Source organism: Callorhinus ursinus, unplaced genomic scaffold, assembly GCF_003265705.2.
Source record: "Callorhinus ursinus isolate GAN/ISIS: 27379988/994484 unplaced genomic scaffold, GSC_fseal_2.0 scaffold3, whole genome shotgun sequence".
Taxonomy (NCBI): Eukaryota; Metazoa; Chordata; class Mammalia; order Carnivora; family Otariidae; genus Callorhinus; species Callorhinus ursinus.
This window is the reverse complement of record NW_027397065.1, coordinates 92,233,018-92,250,649: the sequence shown is the minus strand read 5'-3', so window position 1 is coordinate 92,250,649 and position 17,632 is coordinate 92,233,018. Positions and strand designations below refer to the sequence as shown.

The window sequence follows — 17,632 nt, the reverse complement described above, 5'->3', positions numbered from 1 at the left end:
GGAGGGGAGGCGGGGTTAGGAACTGGGAAGGGCTGAGGAAGGCCGCCTCAGCAGCGCAAAGGACGGTCTGAAAGCAGTCCACAGCAGGAGGGCCTCAGGGCAGGGATGGCATCCCTTCCCCGCTCTCCCCAGGACACAGTTGCGGGGAATTTAGAAAGTTTAAAAGTTATTCTAATTTAGCGAGAGGAACTCCTATTTTCTCAAAATTCTGGAGTCTAGTATACTGGGGAGAGTTTAAAAGTCTTGGGCCTCTCATCCAGTTTCATTACGGAGTCCAGCAATCCTGGAAGGATACTGTAACTCTTCCTTCAAAGAACTGGCTTTCCATAAACGTCTGGCGCTCTGCCAACTTCCCTGAGGACTCTGGGCTGAGGACCCCTCTTCCACTCAATCCTCTGGCAAGAGCTCTAACCCCCGGGTTTGAAACGTGTTCATTTTGCAATGCAAACACCATCACTCGGTTTATTGGTTTTGTTATATTAGCCTCTGAAGCAGGCAATTATTGGTGTGAACATACATTTAAAAAAAACATAATTTTATCGAGTTAAGAGTGTGCAATAGTGTGAACGAGGTGGAGTGCTGTTGGCCAATGTGCGGAGGATGCAATCAGGTCCACGGGCTGAGGGGTCTTCAGGAGGAATACCGGCGCGCCTCGAACCCGAAAGGAGACAGCCAAGCAAACAAAGCCTCAGAACGGAAATGTCTTCTCCATGTAAACTTTCGGACGTAAACTTTATGCTTCAGGGTGGCTCCCTTCTGCTCGGAGAGCAGCCCTACCCGATGGGTCCCGGAGTTTGGGAGTGGCCCGAACTAGTGCATGTCCAGGTGGGGTCGGTGGACCTGGCAAGGCGGCTCCTGGGTGCTGGTCTGTGGCCTGGAGAGGCCGAGTTCAGCTCCTCCTTCCACGGTGGGTTGGCTGCCTGAACTTCGCCAAGCTCTTGTCCTGCTTTGGAAACTTGGTAGAAAAAGAGTCTGCGACCTACAGGCCTGCAGCCTGAGCCTCGGCCCCTCCTCTGCTCAGGGGCGGGGCCACTTAGGCGCAGAAGGGCTTGCCGCCGGTCTTGGGGATGGCCAGCAGCTCCTTGGCTGCTCCCGAGGCTGGGGCGTCATGGGGTGCAGCGGCGGGGAAAGCGCGCGCCAGGGGCGTAGTCAGCACGTTGGCGCCTGCCCCCAGCGAGCGTCCCAGCGGCCCTGGGTCCAGGAGGGCACCCTTGGCGGTGGCCCAGGCCTGGTTCAAAGTGCTGTGCCTGAGGATGGGGTCGTGAAAGACCCCATCCACCCAGTTTCTGAGACTGGTTACCGGGGAGTCCTGGTGCCTGTCCAGGGCACCAGTGGGGGCCGGGGCCGCAGGTGAGGACGAGGCAGGAGCCAAGGAAGTGGCTGCAGGGGCAGCGGGACCTTGACGCTTGAGCATGCATGACGGAAACTCAGTCTGGCTCAGGGCGGTGGCAGCGGCGGTTGCCGTGTGAGCCAGGGACCAGATGCGTGGCTTGGCCTCGAGGCCCGCCGGTGCCCCAGCCGGCACAAAGCCCAGCTTGGCCTCGCAAGCCTGCGAGCTGCCCCCCGCAACAGGCTGCTGCTCAGGCCCGGCCGCTGTGCTCCGGAGGCGGCTCCTGGCCCTCTCCAGGTCCTGGTCCAGGGCCGCCCTGCCACCGGCAGCCAGGGGCATCCGGAGGGTGCCCGAGGCCTCCTTTCCCAGGGCGCTTAGACCATCCGGCGCGGCAGGGATGCGCTCCAGACCGCCATCCAGGGGCGGGAAGGGCGGTTTCAGCTCGCACTCAGGGGGCTCCGCCTCCAGTGGGTCGAAGTCCTCCAAGTCAGTGAGCTCTAGATCCTTTCCCTCTTTGCCCGCGGACTCTGCGCAGGACAGAAAGAGGGGCCAGTGCAGGAAGAGAGGCGGGAGCGAATCACAACCCCGCTCTTCCTTCCTAGCTCTGCGCCCACGGCCCGACCCTGGAGCTAGGAAAAGCACCCACAGCCTTTCTTTGTCCCTGGCACCTGCTCGGGATATTCCCTACCCCCCCAGGGGGCAACAGAGGGCTAGTGATTTCCTCCTCAGACCGACAGGGGCAATGGTAGGGTGGGTGTGTCTCATGTTTTAAACGTTGTTTTGGGTTTCCTCAAGCCTGTTCCCAGTTAGTACTGCAAGCCCCCTGGGCTCAGGGTCTCTCTTGGGCCAGCTCATTCATTTGCTGCCCACGCCCTTGAAGTTTGCTTTTACTACCCCAGGTTCAATGTCTTTAGAGGTCCTAGAACCCCAGAAAAAGGCACAGGGAGTCCCTGACCTCAGTGCCCCAGCGCCAGCATGGCCGACCTCCCACGCACCTTCATTCTTGGTGCTCTTGAGGGGCTCCTCCCTGGCTTCCTCTTCCCCCCCTTCTTCCTCCTCGCCCTCCGGGAAGGGTCGCTTCTCGTCTGCGCATTTGTTCCTTGGCGGCCACGTCATCTTGTTCTCCTTCTTGAGGCGCCGGCGCGCGTTGGCGAACCAGGTGGAGACCTGCGTGAGGGTCATCTTGGTGATGATGGCCAGCATGATCTTCTCGCCCTTGGTGGGGTAGGGGTTCTTGCGGTGCTCCTGCAGCCAGGCCTTGAGCGTGCTGGTGGTCTCGCGCGTGGCGTTCTTCCGCCGCGTGCCGCTGTCCATGGTCCCGTACCTGGAGACAGGCTGGGCAATGGGGTGCCGGCCGAGACCCTTGCGGCGCCGGCGGCCGGAACGAGGCCCATGCAGGCTTTCAGTCCCCATCGTGGGGGTGTGTTTATGGTGGTAAGACTCCGGTGGGACCCAGGCCCCTACCCCTTGCCACTGCCTATGGGCACTGCCTTTTGTGGCCTGAGAGTGAAGATGTTCTATCTGATTAAACTTACAGGGAGCCTGGGCTCCTTCCCAGCCAGAGTGGTTGGGGTGGAGCGCTCAAGGCCTGGCCAGGTCTCGGCCACTCTACTTAGACATCTATTCTTTGAGTTCCTTTACGGGTCCTCTCTCCTACCCTTTGATCCCCAAACCAGAAAGCACATCACAGAAGTGTGAACCGAACTGTATAACACCCATGGGCAGAAATGGCCATTAGTTCCCATAGGGAGAAAGTGCCCAGACTGCCTACTGTGGACTTCCTGCAGTTAAGTTTATAATTGTTACCCTCCTCTTGCCAAGATGGGGCATGCCGTCTTTGAATGGGTTCCACTGGACTCCCCCTTCCAGCTCCCACCATAGGGGAGGGTGGACGGGTCCCACACCACATGGGCTGCACCTCTTGGGTGGGGCAGGTGTCTGAAGCCCGGGCAACAAGACTTGGCTGCCCGGAAAACCGCGTCGCAGCAAGGGCTTTGGGAGTCCAGACAGCGTGGGGAGCAGGGGAGGGGAGGCCGGGACGCATTTTACCCCTATGGGGCATGTCTTGCCTAGGAGGTGGGGCTCGGACTAACCCAAGGTCAGCGGGAGCCGGACCCAAAGAATGCCCCTCCTCCTGTCTCCCAACCTTTCACAGGGGGTCGAGGAGTTGGTGGTGGTGGGGAGTTTGATGGCTGAATAGAGCGCAGGGGCCCTTGCGGGGGGCAGTGGAGGTGGGGTTCTGTCCCTCACCTGTCGTAGGGGTACTGGCCCAGCGCCGGCTCGTAGGGATAGTAGGCAGCAGCCGCTGCAGGCGCGAGACCCGCATGCGCAGATCCAGGCCCGTCCTTGGAGTCGAAGCCATTCTGTAGGATCCCAGGAGCCTGGGGTCGCAGCTTCCGGGCAGTCCGCGACCCAGCTCCACCCCAGCCCCCAGGCACCTAGGCTCCTGCATGCTTTGCACAGACCCCTGGGCAGCCTCACCAGCCATCATGCCCCCAGACTCTCTCGGGCCCAGGGAGCAAAGGAACCTCCAGAAGGGGAGGGAGAATGAGCAGAGTTGGGGGGGTTGGGGAGTAGGAGAGAGGACAATGAGATTGGAGGAAGAAAGGGGCAGAGAAGAGGCGTGGGGGGCTGGGAGGCATCAGAGGAGAGGAGGGTGAGCAGGACACAAGGCAAGGGAGGAAGGAGGGAGAAAAATGGGGGTGGGGCAAGAGGGTGGGCATGGAGCGGGCAAGGAGGGGAGAGGCCAGGAGAGGGCTAGCTGAGTGGTGGCGGGTTGGGGGGAGAGGAGGAGGGGGGCCGGGAGGAGTGAGGGGAGGGGAGCTCAGTGGGGGAAAGCCTGGGAGGTGGGGAGAAGGGGCGGGCACTGGGCCGGTGATGTGGTCAGAACTGCCAGGTTGGCCCTCCCCTCGGGGCTGGAGGTGTGCTGAGGAACTGGGCTGGGAGGCGCACAGTTGAAGCAGCAGCGAAGGTGTGCTCCTCCCACCCCGACCAATCTGGGGTTAAGGGCACTGGCGCCCCTGACTCCAGAGTTCCGGGAGGAGGCTTGGCAATTGGGGGGGGGGGTGGGGGCGTGGCGTGGCGGGGTAAGGTTTCAGATAATTCCCTCCCCTTACCAGCGAGTAGAAGGCTGACGCCTCAGAGCCATAGGTCATGTAGTTGCCATAGCCCTGCGAGCCGCCATAGGGGCCCCCGTAGACGCCAAGCGCAGCGGCCGAGTTGAGTTCGTGGCGCGCGGTGGCCAGCAGCCGGCTCTCATAGACCGGGCAGTAGACAGGCGCCTGGGCCGAGGCGGCGGGCCCGGAGTCTGCCAGCGTGCGGCCACCTGACTCACAGCATGTGCTCAGCGAGTTGGTGGTCATCAGGAACTGGAGGAGAGAGGGCCGCGAGGAAGGGCCGGCAACCCAGGCGCCAGGCTGGGGCTCTAGGCCTCCACCTGCCCGACCTTCGCCCAGGAGTGCGTGCCTGTGGCCTCAGGCGCATGGCCATCCACACAGGGCCACGCATTCCTCCCTGCCGCGACTCTGATCAGCCAGGCCTCCTCCAGCCACTTGGGGTCCAGCCCATCAGGTCCTGGCGTTTTCACACCCTCCCCTGGGGTCTCTGTGTGTGTGTGTGGGGGGGGGGGGTTTCCAAGACCAAGCACGCCCTTCTGTGCCAGATCTCTCCCGGGTCCCCGGGCTCCTCTGGGGCGAAGCCTCAGAGCCTGGGGTGTGGTGGGGGTCAAACAAAGTGGGAGAAATGGAGGCCCCCCCGCCGCACGGCAGATTCTCTCAGCGCCGCTGCTCACTGCAGGGCTGGATGCAAGGAGCGGGCGGCACAGGCCGTGCTCTCTGGGAAGCGACACCGGGTCGCTAGACAGCCCGCCCGCGGTGTGTCCGGCCGCGCTCCCTGCACCCTCGTGAGGCCCCCTTACCTGGGGTGCGGAGGAATAGGGGTATCCAAACTGCGGGTAGGACATGGCGGGCACCGCCTGGGGCCGGCGGGCGGGGCCGGTGGGGTCCTGCGCGCGGGGGCCGGCGTGGCGCGGCCACTGCTCCGGGGCCGCCGGCTCCTAGGCGCTGGTAGGGCGAAGCAGAAGAGCGGGTTAATTCATCCACACGCCCCGCAAACTTTTCTAACCCGGTAGGAAAGTGGGACGCAGCGGCCTCGGCGAGCCTTTTAGCTTCACATTCCCGAGACTCGAGGGGGTTCTGGGACCAACCGGCCTCGCAGCGGCGACACAAATACATATTTTGCAAAAAAGAAAAAAAAAAAAACGAGTTGCGCGAACCCGTCAAGTCAGATGTGCTTGGCTTTAAGCGGCGGAGGTGCTGACGTCAGCCCACGCCGCGCAGCTCGGCCGGGCCGCAGACGTGCGGGTCACTCGTGGCGGCCGGGCGGCGGGGCGGGGACGGGCCGGGGGCGCCACGCGGGGCGAAGGGGCCAACAGGCTTTAATAAATGAATTTCATCCGTGGAGTCAATATCGCCCCGACGAATGCTGTTTCTCCTTAGTCACCGAGGACGGGAAGCACTTTTAATTAGAAATTAATTAATGAGCACCTGCTCCTTCCCGCCCCACTGTAATCATTAGTCTCAATTACAAATGAGACATGTGAAGGGACACACGACTGAGTCTTCACTGAAGATGTAATCAACAGTTAAAATTAGCCCGGCGCTGGAGCAGGCGGCCCGCCGCCCGGGCCTCCGCGCTCCGCTCCAGGTGGAGGAAGGCAGCTTCGCAGGCCGGCGCGCGGCTCCCGCCATTGTTTAGCTGGTTAGCCGCACCTCCTCCCGCCAGTTCAAACCCAACTCCGGAGCGGAGTTCCAGAACCAAATGCGGCTGCAAGTGTCGGCGTCTGGAGGTCAAGATGCCCTCAGGTGTGTGGTTCCTGAGGCCCTTCCCAGAGCCATCCACTCCAGGGCTCCGTGGCCCAAGCGCTGCGGGGCTTGGCGACTCTCCGCCACCTTGTCCCCAGGGAACGCCCCCCTCCTCCGTCCCACCCCGGGGCCTGCGGGTTCCTGCGCGCCGAACCGCCCTCCCTTTCTTCTTCCACCCCCTTCCGCGGGCCGCCCTCCCTCAGCCTCCCCTAACCCCTCGCGGCTCAACCCGGGACTGCCAGGCATCCCCGGGCGCTCGGAAGAGCAGGTTTTCCAACTCGGCACCGGGGCCCCTCCCGCTACGCTTGCTCCACCTGGCGACCCTCAGGGTTAGGTACCGGGGAGAGGGGGCGCTGGGAAGCCCATCCCCGCCCGTTTTGCATAGCTCCGTGCCCGGGGCGCACGGAGCAGTCTGGGGAGATGGCCGAGTGCCCACCCCAGACTTCCCCCGTCCAGTCCTGGTCCTGGGACCTTGCCGGAATCCAAAACGGAGGCGAGCGCGCGGGCGGAAAAGGGGCGCCCGGGCACCCCGAACTCGCTCCCCGCCTTTTATGCCGCCGCTCTCCGGGGGCCCGGGCTCGCCCCTGCTGCTTTCGCCCCGCTCGGCCGACCGCTGGAGGGGAGCTGTGCACAGCGGTGCTGTGCAGACTTGCTCGGAAAGATTCCTGGGTTCAGACCTGTGAATCGCCCCAGGGTCACCCTCTAATTAATGATGACGTTCTCGCCCTCTCCCCAGCTGCAAACCTGCCTCCCAGAAACGAAATCTGCCCGCTCTGACAGCTCGGTTGAAGGTGATTGATGACTATCTGGAGACCACAGTACGCATCATATGATATCTGCTGCGTAATTGCTTTAATTTACAGATGAAAATAAGAGCTCTCCGATCGCGGTGAACCACAGCCGGCCACGTCCGAGCTGCTTGTGAAGGAAAATCATCGGAAATAATGAATAGCCGGTCCATGCAAATTATTCAGACAGTTTAAACGTCTGTAGCCGGAAGAGATATATAAAGAACACGAGTCAAATGACATTAATAATTGTTTCTGAATTCTGTATCGATCTCGTGGCCGCCGTGTTTCTTTCTCACCTGAATTGCTAATATCACCTCCTGTAAATAATAAGAAACTAGCCACCGGGGCTTCTCGGGCAGAAATGAACCTCTCTCCCTCTTCCTCCTCGGCTCCTCCCCTCCCCCGTCCTCCCTCCTCCCAACTCCTTCCAGTTCTCCGGCTTCTGTTGCCCCTTTTCTGAACATCCTCCTACTTTCCATTATTTATTGTTTACAAACAGCTCGCTCTCTCCCGGTAATGAGGCCAGGGCGAGGGAGGGGCAGGAGCCCAGGGTGGCCAAGGGCTCAGGGAGCGGTAGTCACCGACGAAGGATGCATTAAGCACCTTTTCCTCACCCCACTCCCCAAGGCCCAACCCCGGCGATTGCAAGAGCCCAGGCGGCGGGGACGACAGCCAGCGCCCAGGTCCCAGCAGCCCCGCGGCTCCCGGCTCGGGTTTGCAGAGCAGCGCACCCAGGCCCGTTCCTTGCGCGGCCACAGCTTGCAGGGAACGGCGCCCCCTGAACACGCCACTGTTTATCTTCTGAGCAGAAGTGCCCACCTTTGCGCACTGCCCCTTGGTGGGGGTCTCTGGGGGAGGGGTGTCAGGGACTACCTTTGACCACCACTGCAATGTTTTCCTTTCCTGCCTGGGAGCCTAAATAGAAGCTCCCAGTCCCCACCCACCTATAGCCCGGTTTTCCCGGGCAGCCCTTTCTTCTAATCCAGAAATCAAGCTCACCAGCTACTTTCCAAGGCTGTTGCACACTGATCCTCCTCCGCTTTGTGCTGCCCCAGGCCCGCGACACGGGGGCCTGGACGGCCACCCTGTTTGGGGAAGCTCTGTGCTGCCCGAGGAGTCTAGCGGCCTTGCCAGCGCTCACCCAGGCCCTGCTGTCCAGTCCTGGATTAGGCAGGCCTGTCTTCATCTGGAGCACAACAGGACATCCCACTGGCACCTGCACCCTGGCTGAGGCCGGCCTCCTGGAACCGGGATACTTTCTGGGTTCTCTCTGTCCCGTAGAAGATACCGACCAGAATAATATCCGAGTGCCCTTTCCTGAAAGGCCCAGCCTTGAGCTGAGGCACCGGAGGTTTCCCTCCAAGAAAGGATAAGGCAAGAGTGTCAGCATCTCAGGTATCAGCAGCTAAATGCGAGGCGCAGGCAGAACCCGCGTCCCTCGAGGGACCCTCGGTTCCAAATACACCCAGGAGAGATTCCCCACGGACAGGGCAGCAACTCAGCTTCAGTGAGTGCCCCCACTGGCCTGTTGAGTGCTAAGAAGCCCATGGCGAGGGGGCCTGAGGATAGTTAGCGCCAAATGTTAGAGGCCTGCGGGTTGCCCTTCTTGCCGGAAGGTGCTGTAGGCCACGGAGGGCCTCTAGGAGATAGGCCGCGCCCTGATATTCTCCCCCCATCCCCGAGACCGACTGAGGCCAGGCGCTCCCGGTCGGTTCCCTAAGTCGTCCCCCGGGGCCACCTGGTTCTCCGCACCCAGAGCCGCCAGGGGCTCTCTCCAGCCCAACCAAGTTGACCCCAGGCAGAGGGCGGAGGCTAGAGCGCGCAGAGCCAGGCAAGGGCCTTTGCCGAGGCGTAGGGCCAGCCCTTGGGGCCCCTGTGCCCGCCCACTGCTCGCGGACACCCGGGCGGGGTGTGGGCCTGAAAGGCGCTCTGGATATCGGTGGCGCGGCACTCGCGAGCCCCGAGGTCGGCAGGTCACTCCTTCGCGGCCGGTCCTCCGGGTCTCAAGCGAAGTCAGGAGGTCGAGCTGCAGGCAAGCGCCTTGCATCCTGCTCCCGAAACGCCTCCATTCCAGGTCGGCTCGCTCTGGCTCTCCCGCTGCGCCCCCGCAGCTCGCCCGCAGGCCGCCGCCCGGGCGGGAAAGGCGCGCAGTCGGGGCGTCCGGGAGCAGGCCCGGCTGCCCGGCGTTGGCCTCCGCGCCCCGCGCCGCCCCCGCACCCCATTTCCACAACTTGCAGCGGACGCGGCGGCCTCTGGAGACCCCAGCGGCTGGCAGCAAACTTTGTGCCCTCCGGCGCAGGAGCGATCCTGGCAAAGTTTGCGCGGTCGAGCCCACTCCCTACCTGCGCTGGGGACGCGCCCGCCCGCGCTGCTCCGGCGCCGGGGCCGCGGGGAGCAGCGCGCAGCCCGGGACGCACCGGGGAGTCGTCGCAGTCGCCGCCGCCCGCGCCCCTCGGCGGCCGCGCCGAGCCTCCGCCTCCCCGGAAGGGGGGAGGGGTCTCGGAGCCCCGGGGCGGGGGCGGGCGCGGGGACCTCGCCTACCTGCGGTGGCGCCCGGCGACTGCCGGCTGCCCGCGAGGGCTCTGCGCGGCCGCTCGGCGCGCGCGCTCCGGCGGGGAGCAGGCGACAACTAATGGAGACATTTCCAGGCGGAGCACCTGGCGAGCGGAGCGCGCCCGCGTCCCCAGGCGCCGCGGTCGTCAGCCGAGCCCGCACCGGCGTGACGTGGGCGAGCGAGCGCGCTGCTCCCACCCGGCCGCCCATTAACGCTTTCCCCCGCGGGCGCCGCGCGCTTGCCAACTTTCCCCTCCGCCTGGCCTGTGCGCGGGGTGCGTGGGGCGTCTGAGCTGGGCCGAGGGCGCCCTGGGGTGGGGGCAGGGATGCCGGGCTCCAAGAAGACAGCCCAGCCGTAGCAGGGCAGCGGGAAGGCGTGCCGCCTTGATTTGGCCGAAACCTTGGCGACCCTGGGCTCTTCAGGGGCTGTCGGCTGCCCCCTTCGCTCCTTCCCCGCCCCCCAGACTCCGCTGTCTGGGGCCAGAGGAGCCGCACCGGAGACAGCTTCACCGGTTCTTGGCCCAGTTTTCCTGAGTCTCCCCTTGGTCGTGGTACCCTCCTGCTCTGGAGAGCTGGGCGAGGGCGCAGCTGCGCGCAGGCCTCCTCGGAGTGGACTAGGCAACCAGGCTCTCAGGCCCTTGGTTTCCTTCCCTGCCCTCCCCGCCCCCAGCATTGCCCCTTCACACTAAGGGAGGCCAGCCTCACCGGCTCCTGTCCACGCCGGCCCCTGACCACTCGGGCTGTCTAGGCGGCCGTGACTGCCTCGGCGTGGCCGCTGGGGCTTGGGCAGGTGGAGGTGCGTGTATGCTAAGATGACAGAAGCTGCTTGGGGGCCAGCCAGCCCGTGACCTGCCCGGGACTGGGGGGCCCCATATGGGAGCTTTCTAAGGGCTGTCCGGAGCAGGGGACACACCTCCGCCCGGACAGTGGCTTCTGCAGCCGGAGTCCAGGAGGGCAGTCAGCCGGGATGGGTCCCAGGTCACTCAGCCGGGGTGTCTCTCGCCCTGCCCGCCGCCCCCATCATTTCAGAGAACCATGAAGTTGTTCTCCTCGTGATCTGTGGCCTTATAATGGCAATGGAGGTTTGTTGATCGGATAATGTCTGAAAAAGTGACGTGCTGTCCCCCCCACGCCCCGCTTTTTCTTCAGAGTTCTGCAGCAGCTGGGGGCCGGGCACAGCTCCCTGCTTCAGCAGTGGCACCCTGGGCTGCTGTTGGTCTCCGGGCCTCCGGTGCACCTCCTTCTCCTTCATGGGGCAGAAAGGGGAGTCGGCCGTCCCTGAGTCCAGAGCTCCTGCTGGCTTCTCTGGGAAGGACAGGGCTGGGGTCTCTGGGTCTGCTCTGAAGACATGAAGATGGGCTTCCTGCGGGCTCCAGGCCTCCAGGCGTCTGTCCAGACGGGCATGTCAGCGTAGCCTTCGGGGAACCCTGGGCTGACTGGGGGCTTGTGGGGGAGGTGCCCTCTTCGTGTTGAGGTCTGGAAACAGTCTCCAGGGCAAGGCAGGAATTTGAGCGCGGCCAGAAGTGGAGGAAGGACCCATCAGCACCTCAGGGCAGGGGTCTGGATGTGTCCCCGCCCTGCTGTCTGCTTCCCCCTCCTTCTCCAGGCGGCAGGGCCCTGGGGCCAACAGGGACATGCACGTCAGTCCCTCCCTGCTGAGCTCACCTGGGACTTAGATTCTTTTCATAGCTACAGATAAGCAAGGCATGTTTGTGTTCGGAGATAGACTCATTTTGCATTCGCTGGGGCCTTCTAACGGCCCAGCAGCGGCAGACCTGTGAGGAGCCCCCGGCCCCAGAGGAGCTGGGCTGCGGCCTCTGTCCTGCTGTGTTTCCATGGCTGGAAGCAGCACCACCCAGAAGGCAGTGCATCCATTGCGCTTCCCTGGGAGGCAGGGCCTCCTTTCGCTTGACTCCCTGAAAACCCGTCTTCAGTGTCTGGTCATCCGGCCGCTGCCAGACCTGACCTTGCCCAGATCCCTGGCCAAGTGGCCGGAAGCCTCACCGGCCGTCCTCCGTCCTGCCGCGCAGGGAGGGCCTCGTGGGTTGGTGCTCTGGGGAAATGAGGGAAATGCCCCAGGGCTTGCCAGGGGGCCTGGCAGCGAACGGCCCTCTTGGGTCCGGGTGTGAGTGATCAGTCCAGAAAGCCGGTGTGCGGCTGTGGCCACCGCTGAAGGACCGCAGTGCTGCCAGGGCTGGCCGAGGGCGGGCCCTGGTGCATACCCTGCACCGTGACAAGGCCGCCGGCTGTGCCCGCCGCTGTGCCCCCACCTCTGGTCAGGACTTGCTCCCCGATGGACCCCTTGTCTCTCAATCCGGCTTTTGTTTTTGTTGCTGGCAGAGCTGCCCAGTGCAATGTGAAACAGAAGTCTCTGTGCCCCCAGGGCTTGGCCCTGCTGCTGCACCCCCCCCTCCCTCCGCCCGGTCATTGCTGCAACATGCAGAGGTATCTGGTGCCGGAGAACGCTGTGAGGGCCCAGTCGCGGCCTGCTGCCTGCCATCAGCGAGGGATCCACAGCCTCAGCCCCCCTTCCTGGGGATCCAGGAAGGGCACACGGCTCCTACTGAAGTCCCCGGGGAGGCCGTGGGAGGACGGCTTCAGAAGGATCACTTGGCACCCCTGGGCATGGTGTACCAAAGACGCCGTTGTCCTTGGAAGGATCTGGCCTTCTAATGGCTCCTTGGCCTGACTTAGCAGCACAACAGTGTTTGGGGCCCAGATCCTTAGGGGTGTGGAGGGGAGAGCCATATCTCTCATCTTTGAATAAGACCTGTTCCTCATTGGCCCTGGGGCTGCAGTGGGGGTGGGGGTTTCTCTCCTCCTTTTCCCGATTCATAGTGCAGGGCCAGACATAAGTATTTAAAGCAGAAAGTCTGAGTAGTTTCTTTTCAGAGCAGAGTGGTGCCTGGGTTTGGGGCGTCGACACGCTCCTGGCCATGGGTCAGATGTGCCCTTGGTTGCAGCGCAAAATGCCCCCGAGTGGACTCAGGGCTGTACCTCCCCTTGTCACATTTTCCTCTCCTGCCCCACCCCCCACCCCTCGTGAGCTTGGAAGGGGGCCCTGGGAGCAGAAGTTGGAAAGTTTTCCTTCCCCCTCATTTCAGAAATACGATGTCATGTCTGTAATGCTGAAACGCATCAGCAGATTTTAGGGAGGTTTCTATTATTAAAGGTGAGAGGCTATTAATTCGAACAGTGTCTGTAGCCCGTATGGTTAAACTTGAAATGTTTGCCTACTACAGAATGGAATCACCAACGCTCGGGCTAGGGAATACACCCCAAACCAGAGGAAGTTAGTTTACGTTGTAGAAAAAGTAAGGGTCTACATACGTCATCGCCTGGAGTGTGAGTGCTGTTGTGGCTTTCTTGACAGAGGGGTCAGAAAAGAACGCCGTTAGAGAAAGGAAATGTACACAGGGGCCCTAAATGCAGGAGCTCCTACTGGTGTCTGGACCTCAAAAATATTTAACAGCAGGTGGGGGGGTGCTCCAACGAGGGGCCTCGCTGGGCGTCCTGCCCAGACTTCGCAGCAGGAAAGAAGGGACGCTGCACGCTTCCGGGCCGCCTCGTTCACGCGCACTGCTCCCTGGCACACAAGCAACACTTGCACGAATGGAAGGTGACGAGACACCAAACGGCATTTGCCCGAGCCAGTAAGCAGATAAGAGAGACAGAGATGTGGGAGCGGGTGCATGTGGGGTCAGCTGTCCTTTCGGTCTCTCGAGAGTGGAGCCCGTGCACTGCTCTCAGCCTGAGCTGCCCTCTGGGATTTGGCATTCTGACCAGCCAGGGTCGGGAGGGGTGTGTGGACTCCATCCCGCAGTGCTCTCAGACAGAACCCGTGAACTTAGGGACCCTTTACCCACGTTGGCTGGTCTGCAAGTGAGGTGCCGAGCTGCCTTGCATTTCGTTGTCTGTGAACACTGGTGTGTCCCCTTCAAGGGGGATTCGGGAGAGTGTGCCGGCCACCCAGGCAGTCCCAACGCCCAGAGTATCCCCCCTGCCCCTGGGAGCACTACAGATCCCGCGGTAAACCTCAGCGAGGCTGGCGGCGCTCCGGCAGTGACCGGTATTACGCGCCGTCTTTTAATTACTGTGGTGGTAAATCATACGGGAATGTCCTCCAGGAGTTAGCTGATTTTTATATAAAAAAAAACCATTTCAGAGTATTTTTGAAATTCAATTAATTGAAGGCCCCAGATAAAAGGAACACATTCTTAATGGCTATAAAATAACCCTGAGGGAGGACAGGGAACCGCACGGCCCGACTTCAAAGTGTGACAGAAATACTTACTGTTTTACTTGAAAAGTACCCAGATCAATGACTCAGTCAAAATTACTTACACATTTAGCAACCTTTTCATTTTCTGTTTAAAAGTGGCAGAAAGAGATGCTCTTGCTGCCCGTGACACAAAAGCTCCAGAAAGGAGCAGTGGTCCTGACGCTTGGTCGGAGGTGGCACCCGCTCCTACATGGGGCCCGGCCCCCAGCTCAGGGGGCCCCGGGGGGGGGTGCTGAGCATTTCCGGCCTCCCGCAGGGGAGGTGTGTCGGTGTCCCGGGCTGCGTGATAAAGTGCCACATACTGGGTGTCCCTCCCTGGTCTGGAGGGGAGAAGCCCGAGACCAAGCTGTCCGCGGGGCTGGGCCCCCAGAGGCATGAGGCCGGAGCCGCTCCGGGCCTCTGTCCGGCGTCTGGTGGTGCTGGCCGTCTTGGGGCTCCTGACCCCTCACTCAGATCTCTGTCTTCATGCTTACCCTGTGTGGGTATTGGTCCCTGTGCCCCAATTCCCCCTTTTCAATCAGGACACAGTCATGTTGGATTAGGACTCACTCACTCCAGCACTGCCCCCTCTTAGCTAATTATATCTGCGATGACCCTGTTTCCAAATGAGGGCATGTCCTGGGGGACTGGGGCTTAGAGCTGCAACACATGCATTCTGAGGGCACACCGTCCGACCCGGATCAGAGGAGGCTGGGGATGCCACATCTTGGCCTGGGTTTATTTCTTTAGTTTGACCCCCGGTCCGCCACTAACCCATCACCACTGTCAGGTCCACAGAAGGTGGACCCCCGCCCCTGGCCTGAGAGCACTTCCCGTGTGTCCGTCGGGGAGGAGTGCATTGCGTTCTTCATCCCCAACTTCCCGAGGCCTCTCGGTCACCCCCAGCCCCTGTGCAGCTGGTGGAAGGGGGGGAAGTGAGACCCAATCCTTTCTTCTTTCTCTCCTTTATTTTATCTCCAGTGGACACGTTGTATCATTGTTTTATTCCTTTGTCCTCACTCCCTGCCCTCGTGCGCTAGAATGAATGCCTCAGGAGGGTTGGGAATTGTGTGCACGTAGGAGGTGCACATTAAACACAGAGCAGGGGCCTAGTGAGGGTTGAGTGAATGAGGACGTGTGCGTGGCATTCTTCATAAAGTAGAGCAGAGCAAGGAGGAGACATCGGGGGGTGCTTGCCCTGGGGAGGCCGAAACGGTTCCTGTAGGATGCATGTGTTCCGGCCCTCTGCTGTGGTTTTTGGGGTGCACCAGGGCATGGGGAAAGAGGGGCAACAGCCCTGGTGGAGCAGAGCTGTCCTCAGAGGGTGGCAGACAGACCATCAGCAGAATGAATGAACACATCCCTGAAGGAGCATACTCAATGTGCAGTGAATACCGCCTTGCTTATCTGTTGCCGCAGGACCCCGCTTTGCGGCCTTCGCGCGCTGTGCCGTTTCCTGCCCTAGCTTTCGGGGGCCACCGGCCTTCTCTCCCTGTGTTTTTGCAGGTCTCAAGAATGGAGGGGCCTTCTGCGGAGTTCCCTGGGGTCCGCTCCTGTTGAGCTGGCTGAGGAGCAGCAGTTCCTCTGTGACCGTGGTCTCCGACTTTTGACTTTCCTGAGGTTTTAGCAAAAGGTTGTACAGCCACGGGAGGCGCGGTGGACTCTTCCAAGCATGACTGCTCTGATTTTTCTGGTTCTCAGCCTGCTCCATTTGCCAAGGGTTGCAGCGAGGTGGTGATGAGTGGTGGAGTCGGTGCGGGCGGCCAGGGCTGGACGCACGAGTGCCCCTGCCTGCCGCCGGGGGTCCCGGGACCTCGTGACCGGCTTTGGCTTGCACTTCACCCTGTCCCCCTCCTCCTGCCGTGGCGGACGGCAGCACCTCCGATGGCGGAGCCCCCGCCGGGCTCCTGAGTGGGAGCGTGCTGCCCTGGGTGGAACGCTGCGGGAACGGGAATCCGCCACTGGGGGTTGGACCATTCGTTCTAGCAGCATGGTCTGTCCTATCTGACCGCTACGGTTATTCTTGCAAGTCAGATTCATGGTATTATAATATAATTGTATATTATTATGTGATTATGCTATAAGTTATATAATTATAAATTATGAGTGTATGTTATTATGTAATTATACATTACTATCTAATTTCTGATACAGAGAGAGAACTATTTTAAGGAGACTACAATGTAAGGGCAACATATACAATGTCACAAAGGCTGAAGCTGAAGGTGATGTGTCCTGTCATTGTGGCCACAGTCAGGAAAAAGTAATGTTTTTAAGAAAGTTTCTTAGCTTCGACATGAATACTTTCTATTTATGAACATTTCTAGCACCTGCTGGCCCCACTTCCCTGCCCCGGCGGCTCTCCGTAGGACTGCCTGGGCATCCGCGCGGCTGGCTGCTCGGACAAGTGTATCTGGGGACTCACTGGCCACTTCACCGACCGCTGGTCACGAAGATCACGAAGACTGTGGGGGGACAGAGCACTGTTTCTACAAGTCTGCAGAACTTACAGAAAAATAATGATGCAATAGCATTTTAATTAAAGTTTTAAATGAGCAGTCCAAAAAACAAAGAAGCAGAGAAGTTTCAGTGTGGCCCTAAAAAATCAAAACCTTATTTCTTGTAGTTTAGGGAGATAACAATATTTAATATTATAATATTAATAGTAGATAATAATATTAAATAATATGTATTATTATTTTATCCAATTTTAATAATTCAATATTCAATAATAGCATTTAACATTATCGATAGTACTTTTGACCTAATGGAGATATGTTATTTTGACACAGTCATTTACTTCCCTGTCTATGATTTGTGACTGTGTTCCCATCACTCCTCTATCTTTCTAGTTTCAATCATCACATCCAGGCCTTTGGCCCTTCTGAAGTTTGTTTAGTATATGGTGTGAGGCAGGGGTCAGCATTTTTTTTTTCCTCTGTAGGAGTGACCACTTTCTCCATTATTATTCATTAAATAATATGCATCACTCATCAAATAATAGGTATTGTGTATTTTATCAATTTTAATAACTGATTAAAATATTTAAATAATAATTATGATTTGATTATATTTATTTAACTAAAAACTAAATTGTTAACTTTACTACATAGATTTGAAACCCAGTCTTACGTTCTTTGACTGTAGCTCCTTACTAACGACAGCGTGTCGTTAGCAAATGACGGGCACTGCCTGGTGAGCGTGCTGGTGCCTTCAGTCTTGGTGGCACCGCGGTCGCTCACCTCACCCACCAGTGCAGCAGTAGATGGGGTGGCACAGATGGGCAGATGGGCGGGTCTGCAGATGGGTCGCAAGCAGCCGTCCTCACCTCTGTCCTTTGGCGACAGACCGCCGGTCCCACACTGCCAACCTCCCTTGCAGAGATGCATGGGCCATAGACAGGTCTTCTGCCACTGGACGTGGGAGGCTGGTGCATGTGGCTTCCATGTGACTGACTGGCGAGGACACTGCTTACCCTCTGCTTCCTATATCCATCCCCCAACCTTGGTTGGGAAGGGGTAAAAATTCGTCCCTCTGAGCTCAGAACTAGACGCCGTGTCCTGAGGTTGTCAGAACTGCCCCGGCTGGACCACCAGCTGTCTTTGATCTTTTTGAACGTGTGTGTTCAAGCCGCCATCCGTTTGCTTGTTGTGTGATGGCAGCTCAGCCTGCACGCAGGGAAGGACAGGTGCTTGACCTGGGGCGATGCAGGCGGGACTGACAGAGCAGGGGATGAGCGGAGCCTTGGCGGGCTTCACAGCTGGTTACGCGTGTGGGGCCCAGACATGGAGGCGTCCGAGAGGGTGTAGAGGTTCTGGCTGGGGAACACGGTGGT

At 60.1% G+C, this 17,632-nt stretch overlaps 1 protein-coding gene across 1 annotated transcript; it reads right to left on the bottom strand.

Moving 5' to 3' along the window:
- Positions 1-549: 549 nt before the first annotated feature.
- On the bottom strand, positions 550-5,321 carry IRX4 (iroquois homeobox 4). Its single transcript, XM_025866693.2, has 5 exons — positions 5,247-5,321; positions 4,447-4,698; positions 3,581-3,693; positions 2,326-2,654; positions 550-1,857 (listed from the first exon to the last, which is right to left on the bottom strand). Exons 1-5 carry the CDS (start codon positions 5,289-5,291, stop codon positions 1,034-1,036), a joined length of 1,563 nt encoding a protein of 520 aa, XP_025722478.1. The 5' UTR covers positions 5,292-5,321; the 3' UTR covers positions 550-1,033.
- Positions 5,322-17,632: the final 12,311 nt, after the last annotated feature.